The following is a 12,525-nucleotide window of genomic DNA, read 5'->3' on the forward strand; positions in this document are numbered from 1 at the left end:
CCCCTCTTGCATAAGGGCAGGGAGCATGCTTTGGTCCAGATGATTCCGCCAAGAGGTACACCTGTCCATCATTTTCTAGTTGCCTGTAGCTCTTCTACCAGGATACGACAGCAAGCAACATTCCTGATCCTCTGATAGGGCTGACAGAAAAGTGGACAGCTAGCTGACAAAGATAGAAACTAATGTATGTATTTTCTTGTTTCCAGACTGGCTGGATGATGTGGAATTGGCTAGTGACTGCACTTGCTACAGGAGCTTCAGTGGTCCTGTATGATGGATCTCCTCTTATTCCATCACCTAATGTCCTCTGGGACTTGACTGATAGACTAGGGTATGTAAACAAGATTAAATGGAAGGATAATGGTCTTTGTTCCTGTTACAATGACCGCATATGAGCAACCTCATTAAAGGTGTCATTCCCTTGGTCAGAAACTGTTATGTAGCATGACATAGTTTATCTTTTGGCTTAACCTTGAGTGGAACTAATTTTTAAAATTTTGTACTAAAACAGTCTTTGAGAACAAGCAGAAGAAACAAAGAGCTGATTGTTTCAAATTTGAGTCAAGTATTTGGATTCCAGGCAAACAAAGAATTTTGGTTCAATAGTCAGTTTTCAAGAGCAGCCTTTTGAGAAGTCAGTAATTGGGAGCAATCTGAAGAGTAATTTCTCAGCATACTCAAGAAAATAAGAATCCTTTATTTCAAGCAGCTCAACATAAGATTCAATATAGCACTTTGACTTAAAGACATAAATTGACTGGAAAGGCTCAGCAGGGTTGCTTATATTTTCATATTTTGCTTTTTAATCTATAATGCCTAATTCTCCCTGTTGAGCTGTTTGTTAATTGTTTTACACAGTTCTTTGTGCCTTAAAATGCTCACAGTGCCCTCTCTCGAAGCCTAGAGAAATGGCAGGTGTTGGCTAAACAGCTGTGAAATCCTGTGGTGGTATTTAGCTTTGTACACTGGTTAAACTTCGATTTTTATTTTTTTTTTTTTTTTTTTGGTAACTGTCCTATTTTGCCAACTGGATGTAAAGAGTAGATCTGAATGTTATTGCTGGTAAAATAATGATTTTCATTTTTAATTGATAATTAAAATTAATTCATTTGTGGTAGAAAGTGGATGCCAAAAGATTAACTTTCTGACACTTGATAATTAATAATTTAAACTTCACTTTGTGTTTTGTGACATGTATTATTTAAAGACTGACATTTTGTCTCTAGCTATTGTAGTTGAAGGTTAATGCCTAGTCAGAATTCTTCCAGTAAAAAAAAAAAAAACAAAACAAAAACAACAACAAAAAAAAAAAAAAAAAAAAAAACACAAAACAAACCCACAAACTTAAGACACCCCCCACCCTCCAAAAAAACCCCAGTAGAACAACAGGCAAAAATTTAGAATCAAGAAATAACACAGCTTATTTTTAAGCATTGTTTCTACATGCCAAAAGTAAGTGAAGATAACTGAAATGTGTCTGCATGTCTCACTTTTGTAATCTGGTGCTAAAAGCGGTGGCCATCTGTGTGGTACTTCATAATGCAGTCTGTTCCCAACTCAGTCATATGTTACATATTTTAAAAAAAAGGCTTCAACATGTTAAGACTACCTTCTCTGAAGATGTACCATACTTTCCTTCAGACAGCATATTCTTATAGTATCATCAACATATCTCATACTGCATGACAAGAATTACTTAAGTGGACATCAATTAAAGATCTGTACAAGTGAATTGTATTTAGTCACCATCCACCAACTATGTAGCATTTGGAAGGCAGTAATAGGAGACTAGGCTCTACGTGTGCTGTAGAGGAAGTGTCAAAGAGCTTAAAAATAAACAGAGAAGCATTACGTATTCTAACTGTAAAACAAGTGATAATTTGAAGCATGGAAGAAAAGATATTACACAAGAGTCAAAATAGTTCACGTGATTGTGGTACGTGGTAGCTGGAGGAGCAGTATGCTTCTGTGGGCTTTCACAATGCTGTTCCCATGTACCTGATAAATTGCACTGTGCCCTGATGTGTTTGTGCACATAGTCTGTCCCTACCCAAAAGCCTCTCAGGTCATCCACCTAAATGACAAAGGAAGACATCCCCTTTTGATAATATTGAAATAGCCTTTTCTCTGTGTCTGAAACTGTATTATCTCAAGAGCTGTTCTACTGTTCATCTTGACTTTAGAGTAAAAGCGAAGATAGCAGGAGCTTATTTTAAGTTTTACTGATAAATGTATTGTCCATGTTCTGTGCACTTAGACTGCATCCCTTACCCTTATTGTCCTTATGCATTTTCCTGAGTGTGTTTATTGCTGTAATCAGAAATAGCAGAAGGCAGGGAAGAGGACTTCCTGAAAGTCAGCAGAAGCATTAAACTAGCACTTTCATCAGAGTAGGGAAGGGGTACAGCCTTCATTTCACATTTAGATTGCTATATTGGAGATCTCTACGCTTTTTGCAAGGGTGGAACTCAGTTGTTCAGTTAGCTAGGCCAAATTTCATGTTCAATTAGGTACCTGCAACTCAGACTTTCATCAGTGGAAACAGAACTATCTAAGAGAAAATCAGACTGCTGTCTTCAGAGTGAAGTATTCTTTGTTAAACTATGCCCCAAATTGGCAAAATTTTTATATGTGAGTATTAAACATCTTAGTGACAATTATAGCCCATTAGTGAAGTAAACGCTATAACATATTGTGATATCTTTGGAGTATTCTGCAGTTATGAATTCCTCTAAATGAAAGTGAATGTTTTCCATGAGGTGAGAAAGCTTTGCTTAATATTTAAGGATAGAATTAAAAGTTTCAAAGCTGCAGAAATGACATGTGATCTGACTAATTTTGATTGCTCAAAAGGATGTGTCTTGCACTTAGAAAGCTTTAAGAGACTGCATTGCTTGACTAATCAGTGTACAGAGTGCCTAACAGCCTCTGCTTATTGCAGTGGGAATTGCAGGTCGTTAGAATCTTAGCATATTTAAATATGCAAAACATTTAAACTTTTTTCCCTGTAGGATCACCATCCTTGGAACGGGTGCAAAGTGGCTGGCTGTGCTAGAAGAGAAAAATTTAAAACCATGTAAGCTTCAAAAAGCTATCGAATCTCTTCTATCCACCCTCCTACCTTTCCTCTCCTGTTTCTGGCCCAGTATCTTGTCACAAAGTCCTTTATGTAATTATTCTGGATTGTACTGACAAATAGTTAGAAGCTCTTGTAAAAATTCTCCATTAACCTATTTTGTTGATTTCCTCCTTTTTAAGGTGAAACACACAATCTCCAAACGCTTCACACTATACTGTCTACAGGATCACCACTCAAATCTCAAAGCTATGAGTATGTCTACAAACATATAAAAAGCAGCGTTCTCCTGGGATCCATTTCAGGTGATGCTTTTATGCTGCAGGCATCTTACTAATGCTGTTCATTGCCTGCACACTTCCTTCTTGCTTGTTTGCTTCTGTATATTTGGGAAGCTTAAACCTTGGATCATTCAGGCTTCGTTACAGTTAAACTGGAATTAATTGTCTTTTTAGTGCAGAGTTTTTCTGCATAATTCATAATGCAACGCCATAGTGAAGCTCGTACACTCAAAGGCTTTTAGGTGGAATGTTTCTGACATGGTGGATGCTTTGGGTTTTAGGGGTTTTTTTAAGTAGGATCATTTATTTTGACTGGCTGTCCTTAGGGGTAACAGGGTGAGATCAAGAAAAGGGTCTATTAACCTACAGAACATACTGTTCTGCAAGTAGCTGACTTTAGCAGAAAATACCTCTTGGAGAGGTTGTTCCATGTTCCCATTTCAATTCTTTTGTGCCAAGTAATTGGCACTGCAGACAGATTTTTTTTGTAAATTATATAATTAGAGAAATATCAAGCCCACATACTGTGCAGTTTGTTGTGAGGGCTGCTAGCTGAGGCAACTTCTATTCACATAAGGTCCACCACAGAACTCCTCATTCTGTTTTGTAACAAGGACTGACTTTTTCAAAGGGCTTTTTAACTCCGTGCAGTTGGATTTTTAAAGTCTTACTATTCTGATACTGAAGTCACCTTGGACTGGTCTTAGTGAGAGTAGTGCTGAATCCTGAACTTGCTACTAGAGACATTAATAGTCTCAAATGCAGGAAACTATTTTTGAGTAAAGTTAACATGATTGATTTGTGTTTTATAATTCTACTTCCTTGAAGTCCTAGAAAGACTAGAAATATTTCAGTTAAGTAAGCACTTTGACAGTATCTATTTTTATTAAGGTAACTGTTCATCTTGTAGGCATGGCTCCCCTTTCCCCCTACCCCCTTCATGCTAATGAGAACAAAATATAAAAGCTAACAAATATTGAGTGGAATATCTTGCCTGATTGCTTTAAACTAATGAAAACAAACAAGACATTTCTAAGTGATCTTAAATGTCTTAAGTCTGCAAACTGGGGCCTGTTTATTTTCTCACTCTCATATAAACAGAAATTTCCTTAAATGCGATTAAAGAAACCTTTGGAAGAAGAAAAGTTATGCCTTGAGGGGTATTTCTGCATGAAGGGCATACATGTGTAAAAAGACATATAAAGTAAAAAAAGAAACATTTTATTAAGTCTCATAACGTCCTATATAATACTGTCTATTCTAAGCTGCTTAATGTAGATCAGAAGTATTTGGCAGAGGTGGCAGTTTCCTGTTCTAGAGTAGTTATGTAGTTTTCAGTTTTGCTTTTTCACAAAAGTAGTGTATTCTAAATGGACTTCTCTTATTTTAGGTGGAACAGATATAATTTCGTGTTTCATGGGTCAGAATGTCACAATTCCAGTTTACAAAGGAGAAATTCAGGCTAGAAATCTTGGAATGGCTGTAGAAGCATGGAATGATGAAGGTAACTTACCAAAAATATTATGCACACTTACAAAATACAATAGTTACATGATGTTAAGTTTCATTCATCAGATGGATAAACAGTCAGCTGTTAAATGGGTGATTTCACTTGGAAAACATGTTCCACAAAACCTGCACCTGGTTCCATCTGGTCTGGATGGTACAGGACTCTAGTGAAGATAATCAATGTGTGAAAAGGCCCTCCTTCCCCTTACACTACTAGAGCACATCAAGGCCAAATTCTGGCCTCTTGTGTGCATGTGAATGAGCTACGTTGCTGTGGATGCCAGGCTGGCTTCCACCCTGTGGTGTAACTCTTCTGAAGTTACTGAGGTTAAGTTAAGGATGAGTTTCGGAATTGAACACAAGCTGTTAATACCACCAGTCACAGCTCCTCACATATCTACATCAATGTCTAGCATGTAAGTAATAACTGTATATGCTCTTTGCTTTGGTACTCTGTTTATGGAAGGGAAATTCAAAAAATACCTGTCTTTGTAAACAGGAAAACCAGTTTGGGGTGAAAGCGGAGAGCTGGTTTGTACCAAGCCTATTCCCTGTCAGCCTACACATTTCTGGAATGATGAGAATGGAAACAAATACAGGAAGGCTTATTTTTCAAAATTCCCAGGTAGGTAATGAAAGGCTTTGGATATTGCTCTAACTAACCAAGGATATAGATTGTACTGCTGCTTGTAGGACAGTATAGGTTTGTTTTTGCCCGGTGATGGGCAGGTGCAGCTCTGAATCTAGGTTTCCAGGGTGGGAACTCAATGTGTCATAATATCTCACTCTGTTTTCTAGTGCTTTGTTTTGAATATGGGTCCAAATTAATTTAATAAGAACTTCTGGAAAGCTCCAATCCCATTTTGCTCTTGCTCTTGTTTGGCAGATATGACTAACAGCCTGATAATCTGTAGTGCAGACATAGACTGCTTGATGTGAGTGTGAAATGAGAGTGCTGAATAGGTCAGGGAGCAGTCCTCCATTAATGAGTGCTACTGCGCCTCTGCCATACTGCTCCTACCTAGCTGGAGGAGTGAATCCTAAGGGATAAGTGCTGACCTGCCACCTCATTAGCATGAGGTTTAAGTATATGGTGCCTCAGACATGCATATTCTGCATTCGTACAGTCTTCCAGTGGTGGGAAGAGTAAAGGAACAGGTACTGTGGGCCAGAGCCTTTCTTCCTAATAATTGTGGAGGGCTCTGCTCATCCAGAACTTTTGCTTGTGGCACAGTGATGCTGAACTCCCTGCTGCCTACTGGGCAGGGGCTTTTATAGGAGCAGGACCTCCATCTGCTGATTTTTGGAGACAAACTTAAATGGCAGCTATATGGAGGGAATTCACAAGAGGAGTCAGGACATGCAGCAGGAGATACGTCGGAAAATTAGGGAATGTGGAAGTTGCAATCTGCATGTAAGTCTGACAACAGTAAATGGAAAAAAAATAAATCTGTATGACAGTTTTTAGGCTGAAATCACTGCAGTCCAGAGATGCTGTCTGAAACACCTTTTCTGTATTTCCTTGTAATAGGGGTTAATGTAACAGTTAGAAAATGGTTTTATGTGCACATGCATGGACAAATAATGTAGGTTTCATTTTTCTTTAGAAAAATTTGAGTGGAATTGGCTTTTATTTCTGTTTGTAGCAGGCTGCTGCAGCAGTATTAATCTTAAAAATAATATAAAGCTTACTCTAGCTCTGAAAAGTCAAATCTGATTTTACATTAACACAAATCAAGAACATGAAGCACATAAGCTCCCTAGGGAATTGTTGAGACCTATTGTGCAAGCCTAGAAAGCTTCTTGCACAGAATTGTACATCATAAAAGTGAATCAAGAAAGACTGGTGGGAATATTGTTACATTTGTGGAAGATTCTTCCAATTTCCTCAGAATGTGGTATTCAGAACAGCTATTCATCTGTCTTCTAAAGGATGCTTTATAGCCATGCAAACAAGCAATCAGAAGATAACCTAGGGTTTGGTCCTAATGTGTGATTTATTCTTGTGTGCTAGCTTTGTAGTAAATGCAATGTGGATTGTTTGCGTAGTTAAGTACTGCTACATTTGTTGTGGGTATTTCTTAGAGTGTATCAGATATGTTGTATTTTTGTATGTGTTTTATGAAGTTAACGTGAGTTGTCACACAAATGTCTGCCATGACTGGGTGACTGAGAAATCAGCTACTTAACCTCTGTGATTCTCCAATAGGTGTTTGGGCCCACGGTGATTACTGCAAAATTAATCCCAAGACAGGAGGAATTGTCATGCTGGGCCGCAGGTATAGTATTTTGGTGAAAGTGTTCTGAGTAAACACATGTTAAAATTTACAAACTTTGCCTTAGAGCATAATGTACATGATTCTCCATCATGCCTGTTAGCTTTATAGTCATTTTGTTATATCCAGTATTGTGGATTTCAACTCTTAAATTAATCAGAGCGGCTGGATTAGAGGGAAGGGAGCCCATTTCAAAGTTCTACCCTGCTTTTTTTCCTATGTGAACACGAGACAGGATTGGACTTAGGTGGTTTTGTGTTCCATGGTTTATAATGATCATGTATTAAGAGTTTGAATTGAGGGTACATGCAGCACATTCAAGGTGATGAATCAGGAAACTTGTCTTCTGGTCTTAGCTTTGCCATTGACTTGCTTCACAGCAAAACTTAATTAAAGAAGGTCAGGTATTAAGTTGTGCTTGTGTTAGCAATCAGAGACATTCATGATCACAATTGTGGCTAAATTCTCTGCTTGCATTTAAAAGTTGCTGTTTGAAACAAAGTTGAGTGGATGCCTTGAAGCTGTGACTGGCACTGTCACAAATAGACCTACTCAACAGACATACGGTGTGAGGCTGCTATATATGAAACAAGTTCCAGCTATAGGAGACTGGAAAGTAATGATATGCAACTGCAATATGATGGAGTACTACAAAGATTCTTGGTCTGTGTTGTCATCAGTCATATGTGTGGGGATTTGTAGGCTACTGGAGAGGGGAGGGACTATGGACGGTGAATGAATAGTGTTGAGGTTCCCTGTACAACTTAATTCTAGTGAGCAAAATGCCTTTTTGAATCAAACTCTTCTAAAATTCTGTTTCTAATGTGGCTGCATATTCACTGTATGGAATGCAGAGAGACTTTGTTAATTGTTTCAATTTTTCTCTTTTCAACAAACTCTAATCACATTTTAATGCTTCTTTTTGTTTGTGTGTGATTTTTCAGTGATGGTACATTAAATCCAAATGGAGTAAGATTCGGAAGTTCTGAAATCTATAACATAGGTATGAAATTAACTTTCCACCTCTTTCAGATGTGCCATTATTGCCTTAAATCTGAAATGTAAGCATTGTAAAGGTGTTTGGAAGGATTAAGTAATAAAAGACTTGCCATTTTTCAAATGAAAGACAGTACAGATCATATTAGCATTAACAGTAAAATTTGATTTTGTAGGCTCAAAAATGGTTGCTTTCCTGAAGTATCTGTAGGGCTGGAGATGACTAATTGAGATGTGTTCTCCAAAAGATGTTGCTTTCATATAATAAGGCATACCAGACTAATTATATCATGCAGATTTATAAGAGAATAATTCCGAGCTTTTTCTATTTTTTTTTGCCCCAAGACAAGATCTTGACACTGGCTTTATTGTATTTTTCCCAATAATTAGAAGTAGTTTTTGAGCTTGTGCTTTCAGAAGGCTTCAAAGAAGGTCTGTCTTGTGAAAGGTGGTGAAACTGTGCCTGCGAACATATTAATCTGAGATTTAAGGACCTGTTGCCTCTCCTTGTTCTTGTGTGAACAGGCGTGTTAGTTTTCTGCCTATGCAGTTTATGCCTATGGGGACTGTGAGGAGAGCCAGAGGAAAGGACTTAGTGTAAAAGCTTGTTACTTGTCCCAAAAGTTACAACAAATTTTTTTTTTGTCCTGGACATAAATATATATGGTACTTGAACCTGCATTTTCACTTGAGCAGGAGTTAAAATTTCAGAGAACCCAGAGGGGAAGATTGTTGCAGAATAACCTAGCTAAATTGCCCGTTTTGCCTTTGCAGCTGTAAGGGAGGTGATATTTCTTTTGGTGCAACCACAGAAAACATGCATCCAGAATAATATACAAATGCAAGTGCTAATAAGGACTCTTCCTTTATTTTCAGTTGAAGCCTTTGAGGAGGTTTCTGATAGCCTCTGTGTCCCTCAGTACAACAAAGATGGGGAGGAGAGGGTGATACTCTTCCTGAAGATGGCAATAAACTATGCATTCAGTGAGGATCTGGTGAAAAGAATTCGCGATGCAATACGTATAGCGCTTTCTGCCAGGCATGTTCCAAGCCTCATTCTAGAAACCAAAGGCATTCCGGTATGTCATGAAAAATGCTGCCTACTTTTTTTGATTTGTCACCTTGAATAGTAATTAAGGAGCAGTTGTCATTGCTCTTCAAACCCACATGCGTGGAAATTTTAGCATCTCAAAAGTGTATTCGAGCTTTATAAATAGTTTGTCTGTGTTGCTTAGCAACATCATTTCATCTCCTTTTCAGCTAAGCTTGTTTTTGTTTTTTAACAATACCTAAAAATGCCCATTCTCAGTTTATAAATGTGTTGTGTTTTCTCAGTAATATACACTTAGGCCTTTTAAAGGAAAATATTAAAAAGGTAATTTAACTTCAGCTTTTCTGGCTACCCGTAAGCTTATTTTGTTTTTGTTTTCCTGTTTCAAGTGACATTGTTATGAAAGCTGAGAGCACTGAACAAATTTATAAAATCATTTTGTAAACTATTTCACTTTTACATCTCTTCAGCCACTTAAATGTAGCTCTATCACTGTCTTAACTGTAGCAGTAACTAAAACAAAATCTTTGTGCTTATGAGGAGGGAGAGGGAAGAGAAAAATTTGTATGGCTAAAGGCTCTGCATGCTCAGTCTTCTGGAGCTGCATTACTCTACAGTGCTCTTCCCAACTGTATGAACTCTAGTTGGAATGCTTTTTTTTTTATAGTCCTCTCTGATGCTAGTTTCCTCAACAGCTCTGAGCAGCAGAATGGGGGTGCAGAGTTTAGTTGTCTCAAGTCCATTTGGACATAGACTTGAGTGTGCCTAGAGAAAAGACTTGAGACTTCAGACCAATTGTTTGATATTCTGATACCTTTTTACTGCCAATGTGTGTTTCTATGTGGAAGTGGTCTGAGGCTCAGGACTGCTAGCCTGCAGAGTGCACACAGAGATCTGGTTCTGATCTGTTGAGTTACTTCTGTTTCAGGCCGCTGTTGGCAAATAATACTTGGCTCAAAATGTCTTCTTTGTGTGAGTGTAAAATTCCCTGCAGCTGTTAAATGGCAAAGTCTAAATTTTCTGGGCTGCAGTTTAGCTTCTGCATGAACTGTTGAACTTGTAAACTGTGTAAATCACCTGAATATGCAGCACGAGGTTGATGTCAGTGAGGTGTTTGTGATGGGCTGCCCCTCAGGAAAGCCTGCTTAGATCATTAATTAGCTCACACTTTGACTGAATTTACAATTGAGTGAATTCTAATTACCTTTCAGGTAAATATGTCAGTGGTGAAATGATCAAAGCTGTCCCCCATTTTTCTGTGAAAGCCTTGCTTGGAAGGGAAACCTCTTTCTATTTTCTGTTACTTTCAGAAATGTATCTGAATCCTCATCTGAAAATAAATCTAATCCTGCTATATACTGACACGCTATACTGGTAGAAATAGGATAGTTGTGTTGAAGTGATTAGGACGTTAGTAATACAAAGCATGGTTTTTAATGAGATATCCAGGTATTAAACATACTGCAAACTTAGTGGAATTCTTTCTCCAAGTTGGAGCTTGATCAGTTCTCATAGTATTACCAAATAGGAGTAATAAACTAAAATCACATATAAACTCTTCTTTGAATTCCACTTACTCTTCAAGTGATTTTCAGAAGAAAGATTTGGGTGCCTCAAGTGTAAAAGAGAAGGGAAGATACTGTGCTAAATTTTGGAGTTCTGGGATTGGTGGGGGGTTTCATGCATATTTCTATAAAGCTACTGCATGAAAAGTGTAATTTTATCATTGTTGGTTTTGTTTTTCAGTATACAATAAATGGGAAAAAAGTTGAAGTAGCTGTGAAGCAAATAATTGCAGGGAAAGAAGTTGAGCAGCGGGGAGCTTTCTCAAACCCAGAGACTTTGGACCTATACCAGAATATTCCTGAGCTTCAGAACTTCTGAAGTCATTTGTTTCATTTTTTTGCATCTTTGTTCTGTGTTTGTTTTGTATATACCAATACTGTATGTAAAGAAAAAGCTCTATTTAATACCAGTTCTTTTAAAAGAAAGATTACTTCATTAAGTGCATTATGTGAAAGGCTTGGGTAAAGTTTAGCTCCCTTTTATTGGTTAAATATGCCATATATCTTGGAGTTTTTTCCAGCCTGGAAGGAGGAACCTGCCTGTTTTGGTTTATGTGTATATATATGAGTGCATCTTTTCTAGTTAGATTTACATCAGCAGCCCATCAAGCAGGAGCACCAATAGCATAAGTTAGTTGCAAATAGAGTATTTCTTTCATAAAATGTTTGCTTTCTTTTTTTTAAACTGGATTTCTAGCAACATTTTTTTCAATCCATGTGTTTGTCACATGTAAGGAATATACAGTGATTTTAACTACTTGACCTCAAAACATGGAAGTGTTCTATAGGTGGTGTGCATTTAAATGTTTTTATAAAGCCAAATCGTAATGCACTAAACCCATTTGACTTGACTCAAGAGTATTTTCAGTCTTGAAATATCTTACGGTACCCTTGAAGGTAATTGCTGCTTTATTTTGTGATGTAATGTTTTTACTGTTTTAAGCTTTTAGTTGATAGACTTCTGGGGGTTCAGAAGGTAAGGGAGCAATCACCACCTCCTTATTCCTGGTATAACTCCAGGTTATTTCCATGGAATTTACTGTCATTACTCTGGATTAACATCATTGCAGTTGAAGACAGCATTTTGCTTCCTTGTTTTGAAGGACTTTATTGACTATAAGGCAACAATCCCTTGTGACGTTAGGTGAAGAATTCCAGTCTATTTGTTTATTAAAAGCTGATGGTTTTTGTAACATTTTTTACTAAATGTCATGTTGAAAGTGAAAGACTAAGATGTTTTCTAGCTCTGTATCCTTCCAGTTTATAAAGGGAAAAATACTGTAATGAGCATACTAAAACAGTAAAATGGAAGCACTACAACATTGTTTTGTTTTTCATCAAATACAGTTGCATTAGTTGTATCGAACCTCTGCCATTCAGCATTTCCTGTACTATTTGAGTCCTGTGGGTTAAGTATTTAATGCATTAAAATCATGGATGTACTTACAGTTGTTTTGAATGCATTCAGCATTGATAAAGTGTTCATTGAAAGAAATTGATTATATCTATACATATATATTGCATCTGTTTCAACTTTCAGTTATTGTCTTATTTTTATTTTCCTTTTGGGTGTCATGGAATAATAATTTTTAGCATAATTTGTTATGGATTTTAATGATATTTTTAATCCAAGTCTACCGTACTACAAAATTATTGTTCTCTGACAGTTTTATCCTGTTTTTTTTTATGCAGAGCCTAGGTCAAGTAAAATAATGTTGCTAGTTATGTATGCATGGTTGTTTCATTGAGAAGGTCACAGGTGAACAGGAAT

General features: G+C 37.2%; 1 protein-coding gene across 1 annotated transcript in view; it reads left to right on the forward strand.

Annotated features, from left to right (window-relative positions):
• The window catches only part of AACS (acetoacetyl-CoA synthetase), a 42,832-nt gene extending 30,615 nt beyond the window's left edge, over positions 1 to 12,217 (forward strand). The window contains exons 10-18 of the mRNA XM_033008359.2: positions 207 to 331; positions 3,012 to 3,076; positions 3,259 to 3,381; positions 4,748 to 4,861; positions 5,366 to 5,491; positions 7,076 to 7,145; positions 8,087 to 8,145; positions 9,015 to 9,217; positions 10,936 to 12,217. Coding sequence (XP_032864250.2) covers positions 207 to 331; positions 3,012 to 3,076; positions 3,259 to 3,381; positions 4,748 to 4,861; positions 5,366 to 5,491; positions 7,076 to 7,145; positions 8,087 to 8,145; positions 9,015 to 9,217; positions 10,936 to 11,073 — 1,023 coding nt within the window. The 3' untranslated portion in view covers positions 11,074 to 12,217. The remainder of the gene's footprint in view (positions 1 to 206; positions 332 to 3,011; positions 3,077 to 3,258; positions 3,382 to 4,747; positions 4,862 to 5,365; positions 5,492 to 7,075; positions 7,146 to 8,086; positions 8,146 to 9,014; positions 9,218 to 10,935) is intronic.
• Positions 12,218 to 12,525: the final 308 nt, after the last annotated feature.

The sequence above is a fragment of the Tyto alba genome, unplaced genomic scaffold (assembly GCF_018691265.1).
Source record: "Tyto alba isolate M040663 unplaced genomic scaffold, T.alba_DEE_v4.0 Super-Scaffold_44, whole genome shotgun sequence".
In the NCBI taxonomy this organism is placed as follows: Eukaryota; Metazoa; Chordata; class Aves; order Strigiformes; family Tytonidae; genus Tyto; species Tyto alba.